Genomic DNA, 26,883 nt, shown 5'->3' on the forward strand with positions numbered 1-26,883 from the left:
TGTCTTTGACTTAATTATTTCTGGGATCTTCACAAGTATTGCAGCAACTTGTGCTTAGCTAAATCTTTCCAGTAGCTCACTACTTCCTTGCATACGGTCTGTTGGTAGCTGAGCCTACTTGATGTTTTTACTGCCATGTGTTGTGTGTATTTGAGCCATATCAAAGCTGGAAATGAAAAGCACTTTATAAATACCCTCTTGTTCCTCTTCATGCATACAGACTCCTTTCAAAACATATTTATGAATGATTACCTGGCTTTCAGAATACTCCTATATAGGAGACAGAAGTAGATAAAATATGCAGAAAGCTATTATCTGTTCATTTGTGGGTGGGAGGGTGGGGAGTGGTGTTGGGATGTTCTCCTCTGGCTGTGATAAATGATAAAAGACAATTTATACAATCAGGATCTGGCTATGTAATGTGCATCTTGTCTGGCAGGATGCTTATGTTGGATATCAGAATATGTACTATGGTAACAATGTACTGAGGAGTTTTTTCCTTCTAATTAATGTAGTTCTAAAAATATAAAGGAGTTAGAGTGAATATTTTTGTGTGTAGCAGAACATCCCTTTGGAATGTACTTTCAGTATTTAATTTTATCCCATTTAATGACCATGTTTAAATTGGGCATTTTTAACACCTATGTGCAATTAGTCTCTGACATTTTATCCAACATGTTGTTGAGAAGCAGATATAAATACTGGAAGAAGAGAAAAATGCTGCTTTCATTAAAATGGCTGTAAGCTTTGTCATTCTTTCAAGTAGCCAAGGTGACTTTGTTTTTGCAGAGTGCTTCTCTCACATCTGCCATTTGTTGCTTATTTACAATGTCAAAGATGCTTCATTATTTTCCTCCACTTTTTCTGTGTTTTACTAAGAGTTCTAACAGTTTCTGTAATACTGTGTCCTAAATTTTACATTGTTTTCCCAAGGGGAAATGGTGACCATAACATAGGTGACCCTCCTGCTCTTGATGGCTCCTAGTATTACCTCCCATGTTGTGTTTTCTTTCATAGCTATTCTGCTGTTGCCAGACAAAGTTTGATTCATTTATCACCCCCATATCAGTTTTCTGATATGTTGTCCAGTAATTTATGATTGTTTGGAGCTTTGGTACTCATTACAGTGCCCAGTGACCCTTGTGACCCTCCTCCCCATGCACACTCTGCCACCTTGGCCCTTGGGCCAGTTTGTTGAAGCCACAAATTGCACAGCCTATGTCCATAACAAACCATTCAGGCTGAGAAGCAAGAGCTCTGTTTGACCAATTAATAGGGAGTATCTACAATTTAGGCAACGAGGTCAATGAGAAGTTGATCGTGCAGATGCTGCGGGTAGATTCATACATTGTGTCTGACCATGTAGTAGTGAGGTGTTGCTGATACTGTAATGAGTGAGACAGAATAGTGTAGGCATACAAAAGCTTGAGGAGAATATTGTAAATAAAACATTGACTAAGTGGCTTTAATTCTAACTCAGTGGAATTTCCCCCAGGTTGCTACATTGCACAGGGTGGGGACTTCATTCCTGCTGGTCTAAATACCAATTGAACTATACTGCCAAACTGAGCATGGGCTAGTGTTCTGGGCAGTTACCGGTACTGATATTTGTGAAGGCATGTCAGCAACGTGCTTTCTTTGTTCAGTGCTTTTGGTGGTACTAAAAATATTAATTATGAAGATATGTCTTTGCCCTCTCACCTTTTCATCTCCTGAGAGTTATATTTAAGAAAAAATATTGTGAGCACTGGAGGAAGGTGTAGAATGAGCAGGATGCGAGAAGAGAGTTGCTTCCTTTCTGATGACTTTAATAGTGTGAACTTGTTAATTTTCAAAATTATAATTGGTTTTATATTTATTTGCTGTAGCATAGATATTTGGTATACAATTACAGTGCAGGTTATATAAAAATGTAGAGTGCATGTAAAAGACATCTACATGTAACAGCATGTACTAGCTTGTAAAATAAAAGTTGAAAATAAATCTGCAATTAGTTTTTGAGCTTCAGACATTTGCTTCTGAAAAAAAGGACTGTAACTTCCCAAAAATACATCCCTTCCTTGATGCAATGTAGAAGGATCCAACATTGTACTTCCTCCTCAGAATTTCTGGGGAAATGCATTTTGCTGCCAACGTAACATGCTTTAACAGGTCTCCTGCTGGTCAGACCTTGTGTCCTGCTGTGACAGCCATGACCATGCATGCAACTGATTGCTAGTGGGTGATATAAATCTGATTGGAACATGCCTGTTAATTGGTTTGAGAGCTCAATATAGACAATGCTGTCTTGTAGCAGATTGTGTAGATAGCCCTAGTCATAGGGTTAATTCTGCTTGACAGCACATCAGCAGCATCTTGAGTAATTACCCAACTTAAGTTTTCCCACAGTTGAATTGAGACCTTCAAAGGCTTCTACATTTACAAGTATTATTAACCGATATCTGAAACATGATGTTCCCACAAGGGCTAATTTTTTCTTCCTTTTATTAAATATACAGGTTATAGGGTTCATTTGCTAAGTGCTAAGCCCTTAGAAGAAAACACTACTTGTTAGAGAGAGAAAAATCTGCAGTGCACGACCAAAGCTAATGGTGCATAATGCACACATCATTGTCTTTTTTGCAAAGACTTTAAAACAAGTTAAAATTTAGGTCTGGCTCCCTTCTTCTCTCCCACCCCCCCCCACTTTCCACTTTTAAGAAAATCAAACCACTTACTCCTATGTGGAGAATGAGTAAATTGAAGACACACACAAACAAAAACCTCCTAGGATGTTGCACAATTAAGTACAGATCATTGGATACAATACATATGACATTAATGAAATAGTATCTGCTTCAAAAATAGATTGGAAACATTCATGAATGAATTAAATTCTCCTAATGACTTTTTAAAAATTAAAATTAATGAAAACTATTTAATTCATACAAACAACTGTATGCTATGATTCACAGTATATACTTTAATCCTAGTTCAGATTTATATTTTATTTTCTTCATTTAGTGATTTGTCTGTTAAAATATCTTTTTTGTAACTACAGCACAGAAAACAGTAACATATTAAAGATAATAGTTATTATTTGCATTCAAAGGCCTTTGAATGCATTAAACGTTAATATACAGAGTTAGACAGTCTGGTTAAAGATGGTATTTGCTGGAGGGATCAGTCTGACAAATGGCTTTTATGGCATAAAGCAGTTCTTGTAACTTATGATCTTTTTATTTTCTTTTTCAGGTCAGAAACAAAGTTTGACTCCAATTCAGGTATGTTTACATTTACAGTGTTTTACTGAATGTACACTATTCAGGTTAATCTCAAAAGAGTAGTTTATCAGTTCAAGTTCAGCTTAGTTTTAAACAAACTGGGGTAGGTCAGCCTTAAAAAGGATCCTCATTTCTCACCCTCTGAAAACAGCATTGTTACTGTGAAACATTTTCTTTCATTCTTTTCATTAGTTCCGGTCTCTTTACATTTTCTCAAAAGATGATAGAGAAGATGTATCTTGCAACAGGCTTTAATTGATCCAGAAAAATTATAATACAAATAAATGAAAATACAGACTAAAGCAAATAGAGGATTGTAGTTTGAAAATTATCACTGCAAAAGAGCAGAATGTTTTTCTTCATGGTGGACAAAAACATTTCATGGGAATTTGAAGTCAGTGCAGCCTCTCTGTCAGGAAACATGATTTGTCATCAAATTTTCATGACAGATGTAGGTACACAGTGCATGCCAGACCAATCTGTAGAGCTCAGTTGAGGAGGATTACCAAAAAGCAATCACTCCCAAGATGTCTTTTTAAAGAACTGTAATGTGTTGGAGGGACTGGGAGGGAAGTGAAGGTTAGTCTAACAAGTTAATGTGTATCTAACAAGACAAAAAACACAGGACAACAAACATGGGAGCAACTGGAGGCAAAACCAGATCTCCTAATACCAGACTATTACTTACTCAGTTCACTATTCCTAGGTGTTTCCTAAAGTGAAGCAATAATAAATTAGGAATAGGTTATTACCCTTAAGCTAGGTAAAATGTCCATTGCCTGAAAAGGTAATTCAAAATACATTTTTGTTAAGATGAAAAAGTCTGTTTTAAACAGGAAACCTGATATTTTGGTTTTAGGCCAATGTTATCTTCTATATGGTTTACTTAATGCAGTGATTATAATTGCTTATAATGTTATGAATTTTACAATGGATATTAATCAGGTTGTTTATGGAATAGCACGTTTCCTTTTATCCCAGTTCCTTTATCCCAGTGGGCTTGAAATGTGAGGCATTACATTGCTTTTTCTTTCTACATTAGATTTTATCTTTGGAACTACATGGGAGTGAAATCTACAGCAGGAAGCATTTAAAGCCAATGCCTGCATCTTGTATACTTGCATCATCTTGCTCCTATTATGATTTTAGTCTGTGAGGTTACTTGCTTTAAATATTTCTTGAATAAACTCTATGCTAAGATCGATTTTTGGATCTTGACTAAACAGAGGTATTGCATGAGGGATAGCTTCACACATTTTCTGCCATTACCCCCTTTATTTTAGCGCAGTCACCAAAACTAGGATGTGGAGCAGAATGTCGCATGTCTGCTTTTCTGCTGAAGGGAAAATGCTCTCTGCAGAGCTTCAGTTTGCTTGGTGGCTTAAGCTACAAGTAGTTTTCTGACTCTCTTTTGAAGCAGTTCTCCTGTCAGGTACACTGTTCTGCCTGCTGCCACCTTGGCAGTGAAGGCAGGGGCATGGCTTTTTCTAGGGTAAGGGTAGAAGTTTGGCACTATTACAGCTGTGGTGTGGCCCTGCTCCTGGGCTCCTGGCCCCATTTTAATCTTTTCCCCAAACACTGTACTTGGAACAGAGAATTACTAAGTTTTAACACCTCGTTCTCATCAGTGCTGTGTCTCTCAGCACAGGTTTTGGCTAACAAACAAAGGTAGATGTTAAAACCAAGCAACACCAAGGCTGAAAATCCCCTTATCGTGGTGAGAGGTACAGCTGCCTTCTCTTTACAGGGAGAGCACTCATTTCTTCCACCAAGAAGCTGCTCATGACAGTCAGATGGCACAAGGACTCTAAGTTTCTTTTGTTCCCAATATGTAAGAGCAGAGGAGAAGTGAAGCTACTGGCAACATCTGGTTTTGTTTCCCTACCAAAGAATTTGCTGTAATTTTCTCAAACCAGACAATTATCCCAGACCTCCTGCTGAGTGAACGCACCCTGTTCACTCAAGGTGTATTGGCAATGGCATCCTTGTTAAAAAAAACCTTATTTTGTGTGGGGGGGTGCAGTGCCCTGTGTAACACCATGCTCTGCATTACACAGACCTTTAACAATTGTCAATGTAGTGTTGGTTTATAAAGGGCTGCTGGCATCTGAGTCTGTATTTATGCAACCTCAAGTTTCTTGGAGACACCTTAAGGTATTTTCACATGCCTAATTTCATTTTGAATTCCCTAGACTGTCATTCCTAAGTAAAGTAATGATCCCACAAACTGGAACAAACATGCTTTGTTCTCATTTATCTTATGTTACTCAAAACAGTTCAAGTGTTGAACATGAGAATGAGGTAATTTTATTATAGAATACATATTTTTTTTCCCAGGGAGTTGTTCCAGAACTATTGCTTGCTCTAAATTAACTCCAGCGTTCATTCCAGTTAACTTGCAAGCCTAGATATGCCCTTAATAAACATTTATCAATGCTTATTATACTTGTCTTTCCTAGAAATATTTGTGAAGCATTGAAGAATTAAAAGAAGTCTTTCTGAAGCAAGTGCAAAGTCAGAAATACAGCATTTAAAGTACCCAGTAGGCTCACTGCAAATGTAACCCTGGAAATGTTGTTCAACACTGAAATATTAGACAAACATTGTCAAAAGAAGATTAATTGGAACTTGAGCATTAACTTAAAAGAAGGCTGCAAAATTCCTACGGTGATGATCAGGATTTATCATGCAAATAACTATAACATCTGTAGGGGACACACATTCTTCATATCATGACTAACAGCTCCATCTGAGAAACTTCTTTTTCTCTACTGACTCTTTATAATTCTACAGCTGGCAGAATTTCTGTCTCAGAGACCATGGGGTTAGCTTCATGCTGTTACAAGATCTTATAAATGAAATAATTTTGCTTTCCTGTCATAATATGATGAATTCTACTGGTACTGAAAATAGATTTTTTTCTAACAAAGTACTTGAAAGCAAAAATGGTTGTAGGAAAAGTATTTATTTTTCCTCACAATTTATTAGAGAACAAAGTAAACCACAAAAAAACCACAGGTGAAACAATTTTGTTCTTATTATCAGTATTTTGTTAGTGTCTAAAATGCTTATTGTGCTTTGTGCTTGGTTAGAAGACTTCATAATTTAAGAATATAAAAATTATACTGGAATAATTAATGGAATTAATTTGATGAATGATAAATAGATTTTTGCTTTTTTAAAATTTTGAGCAAAAATAGGTCTTCAGGGTGCTGTTCTGTACCAGGATGAAACTGTAGGTCTCAAAAGTTGTTGCTGAACACTTTAAATCCCATCTTAGTGGGATTTAAATACCAAAAATAAGCTAAGAAATGCAAACAACTGCCACAGCATGCCCCCTAGTCACCAGGGAATGGTAATGATGAATATCGTACTGTCTACTGGGAGAGCTAGAGTTTTCTTGGGGCATCTCCTGTAATATTTGCTGCATCCTGCATGTCACTGTGGAGGTGAGATGTGATATTCAAGTTAAAGTGTTCACAGTGAAATCACAGGCAAAAAAAATCCATTTTGTTCTGTTTTAAAAAGAAAGGACAAATTAATGGACAATATGCAAGGACTCCAGTGGAGTCTTTTTTGTATATCTGTTACTCAGACCATGGAATGTAGAGTCAGAGAGCACAGGGTGCAAGAGGGACAGTCAGGGAGGCACCATGCTGTAGAAACATATCTGTGCACTGAAGAAAAAGAGTGCCCAAGGACACACAGTGCCTTCAGCTGTGTCCATCATCTGCTGTGCCAGCTTCACACTTCTCTCAAAAAAAGAGACATATGTCCAAAACCTGTTCTGTCTCCCTGCTCCTACATATCAAATGAAATATAAAGATAATGCATGTGGTTTTATGTCACTGCTTGCACTTTGGAAACATTCCAATTAGTATCAGGAATTAAGATATAATAGCTGCCCATGCACCTAGAGGCTGTCCTGAGGGACAGCTACACATGAGCTTTTGTTGGATTCCTGCTGCCTCAGCAGTCAAATACAAAGGAAGTCAAGGAGCCCCCAACAGTTATTGGAATTTCTTTTGCTTGCCTTGTCTGGACTCACAGTGTCAGCCAGGGACTCTGAAGGTCGTTTCTCCTCTCCGCACATCGCATTTTCCACCAGAATGAGTGTATCCACCAGAATGAGTGTACCCCCATGTCTTCAGCACTGCACAATGCTGCCACCCCTATATCCCCATCAAGGTTCCCATCCTCTCCTTTCTCACCTCTTGTGCTTATTGGTATCTTTCCTTTAATGTGGCCACTACAATGTTCTAACTTGCAAGGCTACATGATTCAGCACAGGTGCTAGAGAACAGATGAACAAAATTATAAGGTGATCAGATATTTTCCTTTCACAAATTCCTCTTGGCTACATTACCAGATGTTCTGCAACAGGCTTTCCAAACTCTCTGTATCAGCCCTGATTTTCCCTAGCCTATCATCAGTCCCACTGTATGAAAATCATCAGTACGACTATTAAGAGTATAAGGAATCCTCTGCCCAAGCAAGAGAGAAATGGATACCAAAAGGCATTTTGAAAGTGAATAACTTTCACTGACTTTTACTACCAGGGAAGCATAAAAGAAATGTAACTTGCCTGATACCTTAGGTTGACAAAGCAGCGAGGTACTTAGTAAAAACATGCATTGATCTAACTCATCAAAGGTTTAAATACAGATTAAGAAATAAGTTCCTAAATTTTATTGATGTTAGCTTCTCCACCCAGGTTGTGTTCAAGCAGCTCTTAATTTCTTCTTAGGAAGGCTAAGTAGTTTCAGAAACAGGGAGGAGAAGTGATATTTGGTGTTCTTAACAAAATCATATTGGCAGGTTCAACAGTCATCCTGCAATCAGAGCATTTGATCTAAATGTAAAAGATCTCTTGCAGAATCTGTAAAAAGTGGCAAAATAAATTGCAATACTGAAGAACAGGGATGCTTCAAAGCTTTTTGGATGAGGTAAATTACCTCTTCAGGTTCTCTTTCAACTAAGAGGAATTATCTCCTTCTCTCTGGCCACCACCAGCTTGGAGGCTTGAGAAGGTGCATGAGCTGGCACAGAGAGATGGTGAGAAACAGTTACTGCAAAAACAGGAACAGCAGCTCAGATTATCTTGTTGCTACTTGTCAGTGCTATTTTGTTCTTGGCATTAACAACTCTTCACGCAGGTTGTTGAGGATGCAATGGCTGGGGAGCATGACCTCTTATATTTGTTCAGCAGCAAGATGAGCGTTTAGTCAGACGCAAACTGAACCATTTGGTGAATGTTTCAGGCCCATGCCCTGATGTGACTTGGTGTATTAGATGGCTGGGACATCTCACTGGTACATCCCAGGGAACTATGTGCTGATGTGTGATACCTGATTATCGCCTGTTCGTGTATCACTTGTAAAGCTTGGCATCATTTAAGTTGTGACAATCTGGAGGTGTTTGGCACTGCTGTGACCAAACTGAGCTCAAAGGAAATCTAGAGCTATGTGAAGCCACTGGGACAAGTACCACACCACCAGCCTCATCAGCCTCTGTAAAAGAGGAGGGAGCAAGTGGGTACCCCACTGGAACCCCCATACACTATGTGTCAAATGGCTCCTTGGACTTCAACAGCTTATCCACAGGATAGGCTGCAGCCACGCACCAGGCAGAGGACTATGAGGGTGTTTTTTGCCTGTGTTCCTTGATGAATTTAACAGGACAGAATCCTTATGGTCAAGGTGTTCACTCTTGTTCTCATTATTTTCTCACTACCACAAAGTGCATTTTCCTTTTCAGATTTAGGCAATGTTTCATTAAGCACAGTATCTTTTGTGGCTGCATGCATGTTGTCCAAAATAGCGCATCTTCTGATCCTTTGATTAGCACATCTTGCTAATCTTTTGATTAGCACAGTTTATGGGGTTATGAATTTGAATGAGATGCAAGATATTTTTATTTCTTCCCTCTGGATTTGTTAGAGGGGAAAAAAACTTAACATCTTGTTTGTACAGGATGATGTGAATGATATCATACAGTATTACTTGAAACTAGAATAAATCTGCTATTTGAAAAAAAAAAAAAGACTGTACAAACTAGCTGCATGATAATTATTAATGACAGAAGATTCAATAAAGATTAAAATATTTAATATTTTTCTTTCATTGATGTAGTGCTGCAAATTTATGACCGTTAAGAAACCATATGAAAGATCTGTCAGCTTTTGCTATTTCACATTTTAGTCTCTTATCAAAACTAATTTCAGTGTTTGTAGTACTAAAAGTAAAGTGAAAATACAAGCTGCTTTTAATCAAACTGGAATGTTCAGTGATCACCATCACAATCTTTAATGTTGATCTGAGTATGATGCAAAGAAGATTAACTTGTCTTTTGTTGACTTAATTTAGTGGCAACCACAGCTTTTAAGATGCAATGGTAGACAAGCTTGTGTCATACCAATGCAACTGCCACTGTACATATGAGCAACCATCTGTTTAGAATTAATTCCTTAGTCAAAACACCAATGAGGTATAATGCTGCCAGTTTGACACAATTTGCACTGAGTTTTATGTGAGTAAGGGCATCACAATTAGGTCTAACGCCAGACAGCAGTGAATTTGGTTACAAGGCCTGAAAGCATTTCTGAAAGGAAAGAATTGTAGCCCTATGTGATTGGATCAGGAGGCTTACCAACTTTGCTCTCCACTGGGGGGTGAATTTCCATTTATTGTTTTGTATATAGTTGTCTTTCTCACTTAATTGTTCTTTACAAAGCAGTCCCAACCTTTTAATCAGCCATGATCCAGATGTCTGAACAATTTTAGACTGTATACTCCAATCCAAACACTGTGCCTATTGAGATCACAGAATCAATATTCACAGTGCTTGATTATTGTGAATAAAACTGAAGCACCTAATTTAGCACTAACCTTTTCTTTCTTCACCCAGCTTACATAGTTGTAGCAAAGGGAGTACTTTCATTATCTGCATAATATCCTTTTCAGGTCTGTGTCTGGCTTTCACGCAATCCCTGTGTGTCTCTGGAGAAATGTTTGTGTTTCATTTGGAGGGATATTTTATGCTGGCTACTACCATGTCAGGGGAGTGGGATCATCTTAACTAACTGTGACTATCTACCTTAACATAGCCCTCTGAGCTTCATCTCAAGTCAGTTGGAAGAGATTAACATCTTCAGATGAGTTCATCCCTTCTGCTGGAAAAGTCTGTTTCAGGGTACACTGAATCACCCTTTTGAGAGCCCATCAGTTTTAGAGTTAGGCATGTAACTTTGATGGTTAAAGTCATAGTAGATTATCACTGAAATGTACCAAGAGTTGGGGATGAGTGGATGGATCGCCAAGTCATCTTCTATGGCTGATGCTGTGGAGGCTTAGATTTAGATAAAAATCATAAATTTAAGAGAAGAACTACACAACTGCTCCCAAGTTCTTCTGCGGTGTGTCAGTAAACCTCTTGTACATAGAGCTTTTGTGGAGTATATTCATGAAAAAGATAAGTTTAGCTGTGATTAGTTCTGTTTCTCTTTGGATGCATTTTCCCTTTTTAAATCTTACCCTTCCTAAACAAATCCAAATCTGCTTATGTGTCTCCAGTAATGCTTACCCCAGAGATCTGCTGCATTTTTATAACTTTTTCTTGAATTATGAGTAAGAATTGTCAGATGTGAAAAAGTTGATAAAATATGTTTTGCAAATTGATCATTCACCACTGTTCATGTGTTCACAGGCAGAAGAGAGATATGTAACTCAAAGAGATATGGCCTAAGGATAATAAGAGTGAATAAAAAATATATAATATTCAATCTAGCTTCAATCAGGCCCAAATATTAAACTGATCTTTGGCATATTTCAGAAAACATGTGAAATTTTTGGAAAGCTTAGTAGGAAGAGATTTTGCTGATTTTAAGTCACTATTGAAAAACTTAGAAAGTCAAAGTCTTTTATTCTGTTAACTGCTCTAACCGAGCTAAGGAAGGCTGACACAATAAATGCAAATATGAAAATGGGTGTACTTTTGAAAAAATAACATTTAAAACCATTCTGGTTTTGCCTCTTACTTTTCAAGGAGGTGGTCATGAGAACAGAATTCTGTTTTATATTATCATTTTAAAAGTGTTTACCTTAAGATTTAGGGATTTTGAAAGTACTCACATACTCACTTCCATACTATTATCTCCCCTTCAGTCAGTGATTTTTTTCTCTGTCACACAAACTAGAAGGGATTTAAATGGAGTTCCAGGAATACTGAATCAAAGAGGAGTGGGATTTGCAATGTCAATGCTCAGCACCAATAGAATATCTGGAAACCACTTAAGATATATTTAGGTTGAAAAGTGGCAAAAAAATGTTCTTGTGAATAAAAAAATCTGCTGCATAAAGTACTGTGTTGAAAGCATTAGTGTTCTTGAAAGAACTTTAAAATGCAAGAAAGGAAGATGCAGTGTTTCACTGTAATGAAAGCACTCCCTGCTTTCAGGTACAGTGAGAAAGACCTGAATGAAAGACTACTGTCAGAACTGTACTTTAGGTCATGATAGTATTAAGACTGGCAAACTGAATTTATGTTGGTCAGTTCTGCTTTGACATTGGATGAGACTGTGTTACTTCAAATTTAATAACACAAAGGTACTCTGTTAACTGCTGGAAGAATAAGGCAGAGTGTTCACTGAATTAATGGAGATTAATACATGTAGGGCATGCAGTGTCATCTTCACTGCAATATAAAGAATAAGATTATCTAAGTTATGCAGACATTCTACCTTTCATTCAGGCTGTATTTACCGAAATGTATCACCCATATCTCATTAGTTCAATTATATGGTTTATTTGTGCAGGTCTGTTTTATAACTAATGAATGATGGGGAATTAGAGTTACAGAAGTGATACCAGGTATTTAAAAAAAATTCAAAGCAAGAGTGAAGAATGTCACCCTCTCACAAAACAAGCCTTTCTTACTGAAGCTTATGCAAATATTTAAATGATCTGATAAAGATTAGTGAAGAAAAAAATAAGAAAAATAGTTGCATGGAATGAGCACAGGAAAGTAGATTGTTAAATGCAGGGAGAGTAGAAAGATATGCTAGTACAAAGCTGCATATTAAATTATTGCTTGTCCTGCTCACCCAGTTCACATATTTAGATAGATGCAAAGTCCTTGCTATATGTTCTTACTGTAGAAAGAGGTAAAATGTTCAAACAGAGGGTGGGGTGGCCAGAGCTAGATCTGTGAGATTTTTTTATTTGGGGACTAAACTTGTATATGCAAACATGGGGATTTGTTTTAAACTGGCGATCTGAAGGAAAAGATTTTGGTTTTTTCCTATGTATTGAACTGGGGCAGGGTATGTACCACTATGTTTTTTTTAACATACATTGATATTGGAAAGGAACCATTTCAAACAAAAACTTGCATTATATGCTTGAAAAATGAAGAGTGGAAAACAGTTGAGCTATTTTATTTTTATACAAATTCTCTAACTTTTCCAGTTTTTACAAAAATTCATTAAAAATTTAAACATTTATTTTTACAGAATTTAAGAATTTTTCAGAAAGTTTTTGAGACATCTAGACTCTGGTTTAAGGCACTATTATTATTGTAGAAAGAAACAAAAACAAACGAAAACCCAAACCTACCATCAACTTACAACTCAGGCCCCAATTATCTGGATGCTTAATAACTGGCACCCACAGGTTGGCTTCCTAGATTGTACAGTCATCCAGCTGTTGAAGGCTGACAGCCTTTCTTTTCTGTTCTGCCCTGGTACAATGCAACTGAACCCCTCTGTGACCCCTGGGAATGTCAACAATAGAGATGATCAGTCATTGCACAAACAGCTCTCCAAAGGGTGATCACTTTGTTTCAGGCCTTTCAAGAAAACAACTCATAGTTTTGCAAGTATTTTAGACTTAACATTTCTTAGGGTGTAGATTTAAAAATTTGTTAAGAGTAGCAGTATGAAACAAATATTACACTTAGTGACAGTAGTGCTGAACACTGAAAAATAAAGGTTGAGCATAGGAAATTTTGCTACTGAGGCTTCTTCCTCCTCACTCCACCTCCTCCCTCAAAAATGCACCAATGGGATGGTGCCTTGTGGAAATGAAGCACCATCTTGTTTCATGCCAAAAAATTTTGATGAGGGTGAAGGTGAGGCTCTGAAGCTGATGTCAGATACGGCCTGTACAGGTCATTAAGCTGCCTGCAGGGGAGGGAAGTACATTTATAAGGTCGATTTCGGAACGTGGGTCAGAGGTCCTCAGGTCCTCTAGCTGTTGCTCTAAAGCCAGAAGCTGCAAGGCTTGTTTGGGTTTTCAGTGAGCTGCTCTATGGGCTGTTGCTTTTGGCATGGGAACCAAGTCATTTGTCAGCCACTGACAGTGCTGTTGGGTCCGTTCTCTTCCTGCAGCAGTTTCGACAGTATTTTACTTCTTTAGTTTCTTTACAGGAAAGAATCCTATTGAGAACACCTGAAGTGATACAATTACAGCATGAGCATTTAAAACCATGGGTATGCTGCAGTTTCCTGGGGAGCTGGGAAGAAGTTATAGTGCACATAAAAAATTTTTGGTGTGACTGCAAACCAGTCAGGCTACTGGACACCCTTTACACTTCAGTGGAGGTTTGGGCTTAGAACAATCCCTTCTAGGCAACTGAAAACAGATTTTTTTTTTTTTTCCCTAAGGCTAAGAGTGCCCTACAGCCAGAATGCATGTTTTTTTGGTTGCAATCTCATGAAGACGTGAAAGGTACAGAGGGAAGAGCCAGCAATCTCTGGCATTCCAGTCTTTCCCTGTCCCTGCAACTTCCATTGTTGCAATGTGGCTAAATCCCCTTTGACCTCTCAGTAGTTACATAAACAGAGAGTGTACTTGTAGGGAGTTATGAAGTATTTTTTAAAAGTCTGAGTTTGTTGAATAGGGTTTGATCAGTACTGGAGGAGCTTGGTGTCAAAGGGTAGACTTTGTTATACCTAAGATAGGGTTGGGAACTGACATAATGTAACTTTTCAGATTTTCTTATCTGTTTTTTAAGAGCTCACACCATGTTTGGGGAATGAAAAGTACAGTGTATTTCAGTCCCTTTCCAGAGAAGTGCATCCTCTGCTACCTGCTCACTTTGAAAAGATACAGCCCAGGTAATTTAAGTTCTAAATTCACGTACTTTGCCTTTTGTAATGCTGAGACAGAGGAGATCTTTGGAACTGAAGGATTGCAGGCTTATTTGAATTATAAAGGCCCTGACCTCAGCAGCCTTCTAGTCAAATCTGTTGCTTGTGTGGTCAGATTATAATCATGTTTCTGTGATATTAGTGCATAGATGTATTGTCAAAGCTGAGTTCAGAGGTTTAGTTTATTCTAACAGTAGAATTTTTATCAGTCAGGGACATCACAGTAAGTCATCCTTGCAGTCCTTGCCCTGTTTTCTCACCTTCCACCTCCTGTTGCCTCCAATGGTTGTTTAACCTCTTACTTAACAGATAGAGCTTGTTAGCCCAGAAAAAAAGTTGAATAGTTTTCTTCTGGATTAGTGAAATAAACTTCTCCCCCACAAATGAATAAGCATCTGAGCGGGTAAACACTGAGGAAGCATCAGGAGTAAGTCAACTGAGGGCAGGGGAAAGAGAAAGAAGCTGATATGACACCCTATGACACCTAAGTCTGTCCTGTAAAGCTTCTCCACTTTGGATATAGAATATTTGAAGTTTAGAACAGAACCTCCCATGCATCTACATGGGCCCTCCTGAATAGCAGGTTACTGACTGTCCTTTGTTGAGAGTGTCTTTGGTGAAAGACATCCCTTTAAAAAAGCTTGCTGCCAGCAAGTAAGCTGTTCCTTTTGTTTAAAAATCAGCGTTTCCTACTGAGCCCTTGTCAAGATCTTGTATTTTGCCTTCTCTGGTGAGAGTGTTTGTAGAACTTTCCTTTAAGAAGAAACCACAAACTCATCTCTCAAACCCGAACAAAGTCTCTATACAGCTCCTTCCAAGGGCAAATCAAGGCTACAGATCCTTGATGTCTTATTCCCAAGCACACACTGCTTGAGAGGAAGCTCAAACACCCAGTCTGCTGCCTTTTTGAGTGAAAAAGGGAAGAAAGAACTAGTGTAAGAAAAATCTAATGAATAGAAGAAACAAAGTGGAAGGGCTGACAATGAGAAATGGTAAGCATAGGGTATAAAAAGCATTAAATCAAATTAAAATCTCTACCTCCAGCCACTTTTTCAACTTAAGTATTTTTGCTTGGTGTGGATGATGTTTCTGCTGCCTAACTGCTGTTTTGTTAAGAATTCTTCCACTCAGGCTTGCCCTACATTATCTCCTCTCTTGCTTCATAGCAGCGTTCTCCTGGCAGAAGTTTTGGTAGTACGGAACCAAATAAACAACTGTGTGTATGAGGTGTTAATCGACTTAACTTCGGTGCGTTTAGAATACTTTGCAAACTCATTTGGCACCATTTATGCAAGGTTTCAGCAGTTTACTTTTGGAGTAAATATTAAAGTGAAATGAGCTACAGCGCTCAAGTTTTGAATGTAGAGCATTATTTTACAGCTCGTTAGGTCTATTTTTCCTACTAATACAGCCGTGGCAATTGGACAAGTGAAAGACTGATGGGATGAACAAAGGCAGTGTTCCTTTCCCCGAGCATGCCAAATTGGTCCTGTAAATGTGACATAAAAAAAAAAAAAAAAAAAAAACCCACCGAAAAATCCCAGAAAAAACCAAACCACGTTGCAGAAGTCAGGCCTGAAAAACCAAGAAAACCTGCACTAAAGAAGTTTGCACAAGCTCCTGCATCTCTTTACCTAATGTTTTCAGAGACTAGAATAATCATTTTTCTATGTGCAGCTAATTTGCTGTTCTACTTAGAAGGTTTTCTTAAGGAAATACACAAAATAGTATAAATGTGGTCAGATGCTTTTCTGCTTTTGAAAATTTGAAAGGTTGAAAATAACTTGATCTTGATACTTAGCAAGGCCTTTATTAAGCTGTCTTAAGTAACAACTCATGCTTGTTTTTGGTCCCACCAAAAGCTTGTGCTGCAACACTTATGGTGGAGGAACTGTCCCAATCATGTCTGAGGTGCCCTGTCAGAATAAATTGCATGGGGGCAGAAACTTATTCTTCCTCACAACTTCACACAGGCTGCTGACCCCATGTCCAGAAGATTTAAGAGTACTTTTTTAGTAGTATCACATAGTGAATAGTTTGAGTAGTATCTCCCATCCACTATCACTATCTGCATAGTATCTCTGGCATCAGCCAAGTGTGAGTAAACCAGCACAAGAAACAAGCCATAATATGTGAACTGTTCCACACAAAAACGTGCACAGCTTTCACAGATGCATCAATGCTGTTGTAGATTTAGTGATACTTTAGTTTGACGTAATAATGACAATGTTATGGCTTTTCAGTGCCCCTTGGATTTCTTCCCCTGTAGAATAAGTTTTGCAGTGCTACCACCCGTTCATACCCTGTTTTCTTTGCCTGCAAGACTAAGATGTAGGTGCTGATACAGGATTCTAAAAAGCTTGAGGGTAACGGAATGAATTAAACATTTCTCTTCCAGCTGCTGCTGTTCACAACACTTTTGACAGTTAAAATACATCACACATTCTCTTGTCTATTTAATATAAACAATTTGTATTTTAAGTGGAGTCCAGAATCAACCCCAAATAGGAGGATCCAGACAGGCAGTTCAGAGAGAAAAGAAAGACGTGTTCTAAATTTATATAAAAGCAGTTTGCAGTCAGTTCAACCTATGCCTAACACATTGCCTACTGCAGCACATCAGACTGTAGAAGCTGAGAGACGAGTGGCTTGTCTTTTGAGGAAGCAGGTTTCATTTTTCATCTCAAAATTATTTAATCACAACTTTTTATCTGCAATTTTTAGTATAAAATATAAAATGAAATGGGAAAATCAAAATTAAAATGTAGTGGTTTTGTTTTCATATAATGAACTCTTTGTGTAATGAAACATTTTAGTCAACCCAAGAGCCATTTTGGAGGAAAGCTTGTTTACAGAGAATTTTCCTTTTTGTCTCTTCTGGAAGAGAAGAGGTTTGAAATCACAGACCTCATTAAATAAAGCAAAAAAATCCAGCTTCTCTGTATGTTTACTTCCTTGAAACTGAGGCAAACTTGAGATAACAAAAAGGCTTTAATGCAAGCTCAACTTTATTACACAAACATTATGAGAATAGTGTCAATCTTTGTAATTTTATTCCTAAAATTCTAACATGATAGTTGCAAAGTGCAATTTGCTAGAATTAATTTCATTTCCTAAATGAGAGAATTTTAAATGAAAATGTTATGAACTGAAAAAGCTCCTCACTTCTGATAAAAGGCATTTTGGATGCAATACTATTCAATTGTAAACTACTTCTTTTTTGAGTCTAGACAATGTATAGTTCCCTAGCACAGGGGAGGTAACATTCTGTATAATACCACTTTATACAGATAGTCTTAAAATTTCATTTACCTAAAGTTTAGAACTTTCTAGACATGAGGATCTCTCTGGAAACCTCTCTGTCAACTTTTCTAAGTCAAAATCTAAGTATGCACCTCAATATTAACCTGGACCACATGTATCATTTTGGAACTGAACCCTCTGGTTACTAGCATAGGTAAAATATCTGATAGGAAGAATTTAACTTCACTTCTGCTTCCCAGGGAAAAAGCTAAATGCTCAGTTATGAACTTTACATCAATGATTTTCCCTTCATTCCTTTGCAGTGGCTAATTACATTTGGCCCTGAAGGGTCTACAATAGTGCAAATAATGAATCACAAATAAACAACTTACCACCTTTCCAAAAGGAAGCCAGGTAATTAATTTCTTTTAAATTGAGACTTCCTTTAAAATGAAAAAGTCCCCTCAGCTTTTGCAGCCATCAACTCGGTTTGCACCTTAAAAAAAAATAGAAGTGGAGCACCGGGAGTAAAAATGAAAACAGCTTCAGGTTATTCAATTTCCTGTTTGTTTAAATTTGTCCTTCCTGACATGCAGATTCACCACACTCCTCTCCTGGTGACTACTTCATTAGATTAGTTTAGGTATTCAGAGGGATTTTTATCTTCTGACTCATAAAATTCTTGAATTGCCCCAAGAATTTCCTGTGTCTGACTGGAATTTTACATCCTTGTAGTTTGAGCTGGACTCCTTGAAGAAGTTGCTGTCTAAATTGCTCTGCTTCTGAGGTCGTCAAACAGCAGATCAGGAGCCAGCTCCGAGCTCGGTTCCTGCTTTTCAGAAAAACTGATCTGTGCCAGCACTTCATCTCTTAAAATTGTAGTCAGAAATTCTCTTAGGAGTTTTAAACTCTTCCTTTCCTGACAGTATTTCCCCTTGCTGCCCATGCCCTTCCCAGGTGTCCACTTCAGAATGTTTGTCCAATTCCAAAATGCACCCCGGTGGCTCAAAGCGCAGCCTGCATGCTGTCCCATCGGGTTTTCATCACTCCCTTGCTATAAAGCAGAGAAGCAAAGGTTACGGGTATATCTGGCCATTTAGCCAGCTGATGAGAGATGCCTTTGTATATCCCTTCCCTGTCTTTTATTTTACTTCTTTCCGAGAGCTAGGTTAGGCTGGAGCCCTGGTGTGTGCTTCTTTTGAAGGGTTCAGCGAACTGAAGGTGATGCTTTTTGACACATTAGCTCCAGAAATGTACCGGGTGACTGCAGTGCCACCTCGGCTGCCTGCACAGGGCTGCGCCTGCCTGCGCTGCCCTCCCGGCGCGGCTCGGCGGCACCCAGAACGGCTCTGACCAGGGCGAGCAGGCGGCGGAACGGCACCCGGCCCGTCTGCCAGAGTCTGAGAGGGAAAGCGGAAAGAAACCTGGTCACCCCTTGTGGCGTCCGTGTCCTGTCTCCTCTCCCGGGTAACGGTGACTGCGCAGGAACAGCCCTGAAATACGACTGTATGACCAGCGACCCGTGTCTGTCTGTCTGTCTGTCTGTCTAGCCTGAGGTTGTTTTCCCCCGAGTACATTCGCGTATGGGATCGGCAGGTGGAGACAAGAACAAGGCCATACGCTGTGCCGAGCCTCCCGGGCTCCCGCTGCCTGCAGGCGGCCGCCGCCGAGGGGCCGGGAGCTTGTGTCCCCGCCGTGCCTGTGCCGGCCCCGGTGCCTTCCCGGCGGCCGCGGGAAGGGACCGCGGGCACGGGCACCGGCGGGGAGGTTACACGGCCTGGGCGAGGGCCCGGGCACAGCAGGGGCACCGGCACGTCAGGATGTGTGTGCCCCTCCCACCGGAGGGAAACAAATACTAACCAGCGTTAGAGAGAAGACTATCCAAAGAGCATCCATAGCTGATGTTGTGAATGGCAAGCTGCTACAGTTAGCCTGACGTTGAGGGAAGCACCATGTAGTAAAGGCAAATCCGTATGAGTACAGAGTTTTCTTTGAGTTACTTGAATGCCTCAATGAGAGGCACTATGCTGCCTGTCCACTCCTTAGCATCTTGCCTCTTCAGTTTTCCTCTGTATAGGAGCCCTTTTTTTTTTTTTTTTTTTTTTTTTGCTGCTACTCTGTATCTTTTATTTCTCTTCTTGTTTATTGCAACAGGTTTATTTTCTAAGCAAATTACTCCTTTGTATGTATTTCTTTACCTAGAATATCGTAAAACAAAACAAGACCCTGAAGTGAGTTGTATGTTTATAAACCAGTATTATTTGTCTGTGAAAACACATAGTGAGTATAATTGGCTTGCACTGTGAACATTTGCACTGTGCCTAATTACAAATGTATATCGCTTACCTTGGAAGTTGCTTTCATGTCTTGAACATTTAGTGTATGGTATTTATGTTTTATTTAAATAATTTATTTGACTAAAAATATAATAGAATGATAATGGAGAAGGAAAAGAAGACATAAAAGACATAGTCATGAAAGGAATTGCACAGGCACAAAGGAGAATAAGAGACCTGTGCTGAGCTGATCTGTACAGCAGCTTTCTTTCCATGGATTGTGTTACTGATGACATTGTATGGCTGTGAAATGGTTTCCTTTTAGAACCTTGAAAGAAAATGTACTGTTTAGGAAAAAGGGCATGCTTTGCTCTAGAAACTGTAACAGAAAATGAAAGGCGAACATTACAATCAGAAATATTAACTTTTCCATTTCAATATTTACAGGGTTTTCTTTTCAAAGTTTTCTTCAGAAAACTTAAAAGGACCATGTGTGAGTGTGTGTGCACATGTATATTGTTTTTGCCAGGGTTTTCTGTGAAGAAAGGTCTTTATTTTTTAGTACACGTTATTACCTACCTCTTTTTGTTTGCATAGGAGGTTGTTAAAAAGATTTAAACCTCTCTCCAAACCAACAGCAACTCTAAACAATCTAACCCTGCAAATTTTTTTTTTTTTGTCTTTTAGGATTTTATGTAGTGCCTGTGGCTTTTGCATTCTTTTATTCATGCAGCATAGTGTTCAACTGTGTGTTGCAGAGACAAAGTCTTAAGTAAAGGGTAATGTAAAGTTACCCTGAGGCCTAGGGTGGCAGAACTACCTCAGAAGTCTTCAGAAAACTGCAGTGAGTAGATCTTGCACTCACCATGAGTAGCAGGGCTTCAAGGCTAGGTTCCTTGCAGGGCTTGATGAGCGTGTAGTTCATGTTGAGATATTCCTGCAGTGTGATAAAAATCCTGGTCTAGAAATGTATCAATCTTAAGGACTAACTTTGTGGATAAAATGTAATATTAGGAAAAGAGAAGGGTTTTGCTGTCCACAGTGGCATGAGAAAGAGCCATGCTCCACATCTCCATATCCTCCTCCTGCAGAGTCCTGTACTATGGCCAAATGGCCCTTGGAGACCTGGTGGTTTGAAACTCTGTCTTCACTCTGCTTTCAATGCTCCATTCTGTCAACCTTTGGCATCAAGCATTGCCATCAGTTAACTGCCCCAGGATTTTGCCCCAGTCCTAACAAAAGCTCTCTTTCATAGCCAAGAAAATTATGTCAGTTTTTAGTTTGTGACCAAGTTGCCTCACTCAGATATCTCCTTTAATAAAGTAAATGGAAGAAAGGGAGTCTTTGTCTTTTTTATTGTTGTTTGGGTGGGGGGAGGTTGTTTGTTTTAATCAGTGTAGTAGCACTTTCCCTTGTTTCAAGGTAAAAGTATATTAAATTATAACTTTACATTCGAGATGAGAATCTGTTTGTTCAGCTGGAATGAGGAGGGTGCTTGTCTGCTAGAGCATTCAATACTGGAGGCACTAGTGAAGGAGATTCATAGAAGGAATATAGATGCAAAAGGAAGACAGTAGAGGCTTTGGGTTTTTTTGGACTTAAAATTAATTCAGTTACCTCTGTAGTTTCAATTTTAAGGGTGCAGCTGAGTTCTGGCTGTTGTTTACAAACTTTATTTCCCAGACATGCATAACAATACTAAAAGGAAAATATTTCAACAAACAATTTGTGGATGTTCATTACTTGAAAGACACCATGACAAATTTTTCAAATATGTATTTTGTCTGTGACTGCTGTTCATTTCAGTGCCAGATGTTGATTATTACAAGGTTGCATTTGCTGGGGTTTTTTTTAACTTTCTCTTTGTGAACATATTGCATTAGAATTCCAATTTTATCAAATCACTTCCATCTAAGGCCTGCCAGCTCTACTACTATCCTGATTTATTCATCCTGTATGAAATCTTTAGCTATTTTAGTGAGTTGCACAGATAACTCATTGATATACAAATTTTAAGATACTTTGCAATATATACATTTGCTTTACCAATACTGCTTTTGGAGGGAAAACAAAATCAACTATTTGAAGTTGAATATTATGGACTGAGGTTATTAGGTCAACAGTAAATTTTAAAAACTATTTGAGAGATTTCGTGATGGCATTTTAAAATTATAGCTTAAGGTTACACTGCTTCACACAGTTCTGTTTGGCTCCTTTGATGCTGAAGATCTACAGCTGACTTATGTGTAAGATATATTTTTAAAAACATTAGCCATGATTTAAAGTAACAAGAGACACTATTCAGATGAGGGGAGAAACCTGTCCTTTGGGAGGAAGTGGTTCAGTAGTTTTGTTGAACCTGAACCAAGAAAGAAACCATTAGTAACTCAATCTCTGTAAGAAGACATGAAGAAGATCCTAGCTCCTGCTTACCTGTAGGCAGTGGCTTGTACATTTAAGATGTTGAATACTACAGAGGAAGACTCTAAAAGAACCAGCTTGTATTTATCAGTATTTTAGACCACAGTGAAAGCACAAAGGAAGCAGCTAGGGCAAGAGCAGTATTGTGATAGAGTTATTAATTGCTAAAGAGAGTAGGCCCCATGCTTTTATTGCTCAAGAGACATCAGGGGCACTCTTGTTCTGAAAAATTCAGATGTCAAATGAAATTGTAGACGCTAAGTTTCAGATCTCCCTTAACAATCATTTTAAACAAATATAACCTCCTCCCACTAACAAGGAAATAAATCTGGATTGCATATGCTCTTTCATGGTAAGTTGTTTGGATGCTCAGAGTGCTGTAAAGGAAGAAAACAAATACCACCTTTATTTATGGCTTTCACTTTTTTTTTATTTCCCAAGTGAGAAACATAAAGAAAAAAACAGATGGCAATTGTCTCATAAAAGCTGCTATTAGAAGTTCAGTGTTTTGAAAAATTCCCTTCCCACACTATTCAAGCAGCACAGTATTTGCCTGCTGCAATAGCCCAACTTTGCTGTTAGAAACAGGTAGTATCAGAAAGAAGCGCCCTCTTTACTTTTTCTTCCAAAACGAAGTTTCATTTTGTCTTTGTGTTGTTCCCTTCAACCCATGCCTAGCTACCACTCTGATGCTTTTTTTGGTGTGGTCTGTTGAAAAGCAGTACTGTGTTGTCCTTCTTGTATCTGATGCTGCTGGAAAGGGATGGCCATTTTTTTTTCCTTTGAAATACATATCTAAGGTAAAGCTGTTTGCTGGTAAACAAGAATGTTTCAGTGCCTGATTCTGTTTCTAGCTACATTTGGATAAATTACATTAACCTCCACAGAAAGAAGTGTTACCTCACAGTAAAATACTTGTAAGTAAGAATATTCATTATTCATTCATCATCATGAAGATATTAAGAAAAATAACCCAGGATGTTCTGTGCTAGCCAAAAAAAAAAAACAAACCTATATCTGTACAGGCACCCTGCATAATAGCAACATGTCACTTTGTAGTTCTACATTAAACTTTTATGTGAGAAGTTACAGCTGTGGATGCCTATGTCTTTCAGATTCTGTTTCAATAAACCTTTGAGAAAGAAAAAAGTGAAAGCCCTTCAGCTTTACAGCAGTTTCAAAGCAGAAGCTTTATTACCTTTTTTAAAATCCTAATACACTTTATTTTTTTACACAGACATGGTTTCTAAGTGAAGATAAATGATGAAACTCTACCTTAAAAAGCCTTTGGGTTTTCATTAATCCACATTAGGTTAAAAGGGAATCAGAATTCTAAAAATACAGCACATCAGAGAAACAAGGTATTTTTCAGGTCAAGGTCCTCTTTACATCTGGTGCCATTTGGTAGTTCTAACATCTTCCATCTCCCCCTACTTCTCCATCTGTAAATAACTCACTGAAGTAAATGCTTGGAATAATTACAGCAAAGAATGATAAAATGCAGGTTGGGTTTAATCTCCTAGGGATCTAAAATGAAAAACAACTACGGACATCACAGTTATTGAGAAACTGGAATTCTCCAGTCAGCAGGTGTACAAAATGGGAATTATGTCAGAGTTTAACATGCTTTGGGATTGCAGTTGTGCTGTTCAAAAAAATGTCAAAAGGTGTATTAGTTAAGGATAGGGGAAAAAATAGCCTAGCAGGGCTGATTTTCAAAAGCAACCTGCCATTTTGCTTCTGCAAATAATTATAGAGACACATTCTAACAGTTAGATGTCTAACTGCTTGTATCCATCTACTAGGAAGTTGGAGAACTACAATAAAATGTGTGCAAAGTTCCAAAACTGGAAGGAGGTTCGAGATGCTTCTAAAACTGATCAATCATTCAGCAGCTGGACGATTTTCCAAAAGCTTATGAAAACAAAATGTCTTTCTTTTTTTTTGCATGAGGTCAGAATTGCCCCAAGAAAGAATCCTGGAGCCCACAAGATAAGGGTCTTTGGAGCTTTCTGGATTGATGTGAAAGAAACAATCTGCTCCTGCTGGGGTTTCATATTTGTACAAGGAACGCAAAATGGGGGCTGGACTATGGGCACACTGTGCTTGCTGGCTTCCTGTGGCATTATAACTACTTTGGCATCTCAGTTTGATTGTTCATTTTGTCAGCTGTCTGGGACTGCTGTGTGCTTGCAGCTGTGTTGTCCTTGTACCCACCCTTTGCCAGCTGCCTGTATAGGTGCCCACAGTGGGTAGCTTATTAGAAATACAGACTCTATCAAGTACCTGGAATAGGAGGTCTGGAAGTGAGAAAGAAGATGGCCTCTTCTGAATGATTTTAAGCCCTCTGCCCAGAGTGGCAAAAGCAGCATCCAACACTGGTTACCAGACTCAATATTTCTCTTCCTTTCTGTCCTTCTGTGTTGCTGCCCAGGTCAGTATCAGGCAAGAAAGCATTCTTTGATGAAGAGGCATAAACTACTGTCTCCTCTTTTCCAGAACAGGGACCATTATAAAAACCAAAAGATTTAGTTTTGGTGAGGGCATGTAGAGTGAATTTTGGAAATGCTGCACAGTTTTTACAAAATACTTGGGAGATGTCCTAGAAAGAGAAAGAGTAGGACATGACTCTATGTGTGACTCTCTGTTACTCATGCAGGATGGAGCAGAAAAGATCGATCGCTAATGTTCAGTTTGCAAATGCTTTTCACTTAAATACTTGACAGAAGTAAGTTTCCTTGCTTTATTTAGTGTATTTTAGATCTAAGAAATGATAATTGGTGTATATTTGAAAAACTACTCATCTTTTGTGGCTTGCTATTAACTTACCAGAAACTGGCCCTTAGGACAAAGTGGCCTGACTCCCATGCAAAGGGTTGTTGGAGTGAACACAAACACGACAGACTCCTATTTTAAATCCTCTTTATATTGCCAGTGTGATGCAAAGTGGCTGTGAATCTAAGAATGAACCCATTTTAAATGTCTATAATGCAATAAAAATTGCTGGCGATTACTGTGTCATATTGCCCCTCAAACTAAACTTCGCATTCAAGGATAAATGTATTCACAAATCTTAGTTGCTGTTCACACACACAAAAGTGTGAATATCATTTGAATTGTTCATTCATCTGGGAAACTTCTCGCACCCTCATCTTCTCTCTTGCAATTACTCTTTGCCCCTTTCCTTTCTTCCTAGCTGGTATGTTTAACCGTCCTTCAAAAGATGACCTGGCTCCTGCTGCCCATCAGATATGGGCTAGACTTGACAGAAGGCCATAACCCAAGGAGGGCTGAGTCTTGGAACCTGGGTTTGCAAAAGGTCTCCACCAGCACTCAGCCTCTGCAGTGATAAGGGTTACTGTTTCTCTCAGCTTAGCAGAAGCACAAGAGATCCATCTTCATCCCCATCCCTGCAGAAGCATGCCCTTAACAAGTAGCCAGATAGCCTTCAAAGGTGAGCTGAAGATTTAACAGGCAGCTTAGACCAGCCTAAAATGTAAAGGTAGCCAAATATTTTGCAGTCTTACAGCAGGAAGGAGGCAGGAGGGCAGGAGTGGAGGGGCTGCAGCCAGGGAGACAGGTGAAGTGGCCTGGGGCCTGCTGAGTGGAGGCCACTGCTGGGCCATTTACCACTTATATAGACAGCAGCTTTAAGGCTAGCTTTCTACACCACTGGGAGGTGCCTGATATACAGGCAAGCAGACTACTCCTGCTACAGCTTACTCCTGACAGCTTTTGAAGTAGACAAAATGGTGCAAGAAGGCTTAGCAAACTATCAGATGGGTTTTCCATTCCACCTCTAGAGAAGAAATGAGACCGCAAAAGGGGATTGATTTTCTGGTCAGTCTGGCTCATCAACACAATGAGCAGTTCACTCATCTTCCTTTCAGGGTCATCAGAATGACAGTGTGTGTCACTGTGCCCTTCAGGACATTTTCTGTTCCAAGGTTTGCTCAGTTTTCAGTTAACCCTCACAGAGTTAGTAGTTTGTCCTGGGAATGCTGATGCCTGGCTTGCCACGTAACTTGAGAAGAGATAGCTTGGCAGGGAGTTAAAAATACACACTGTGGAGATCTGTTTCCTAGTCCCTCTCCTGGGGACTATATGTGGCAGTGGTGGAGCCTTTGGAACATGTAGCATGAACTGACAGTCTAATCTGAAGTCACTCCAGTTGGGTACAAAGGCTACTTTAGGAGAAGCTTGCCTGTTTATATAGGTTTCGGATTACTTCATTTTTAGAAGCGCATGGAGTATATCCAAAGCAAATAATTTTTCTCTGGTAATCGGGAAGACCAAAAGGAGAAGTCCAGAGAAAGAAGGATGGATGGTCTTTCTTAATGTCAAAGCTGACATAAACACATCTCTTCCAAACTCTTCTCACAAGATAATTTTCTCAGCAAAACACAGATTACTTCAATCTCTGTGTTGTAGTCTTTGAAGCTTCCCCCTCATTGCTATAATGAAGGAGGCATGGTTTTCTTTGAGAATTTCTGCAGCCCTGAAGTTTGCCTTCTCTAAAGGTTTTCACATGATC

General features: G+C 38.8%; 1 protein-coding gene across 3 annotated transcripts in view; it reads left to right on the top strand.

Annotated features, from left to right (window-relative positions):
• The window catches only part of MSRB3 (methionine sulfoxide reductase B3), a 79,064-nt gene that overhangs the window by 42,422 nt on the left and 9,759 nt on the right, over positions 1-26,883 (top strand). For all 3 annotated transcript variants that reach the window (XM_021547365.3, XM_031507898.2, XM_021547366.2), the window contains exon 5: positions 3,235-3,263. In XM_021547365.3, coding sequence (XP_021403040.3) covers positions 3,235-3,263 — 29 coding nt within the window. The remainder of the gene's footprint in view (positions 1-3,234; positions 3,264-26,883) is intronic.

This window comes from Lonchura striata, chromosome 5 (genome assembly GCF_046129695.1).
Source record: "Lonchura striata isolate bLonStr1 chromosome 5, bLonStr1.mat, whole genome shotgun sequence".
NCBI classification, from domain to species: Eukaryota; Metazoa; Chordata; class Aves; order Passeriformes; family Estrildidae; genus Lonchura; species Lonchura striata.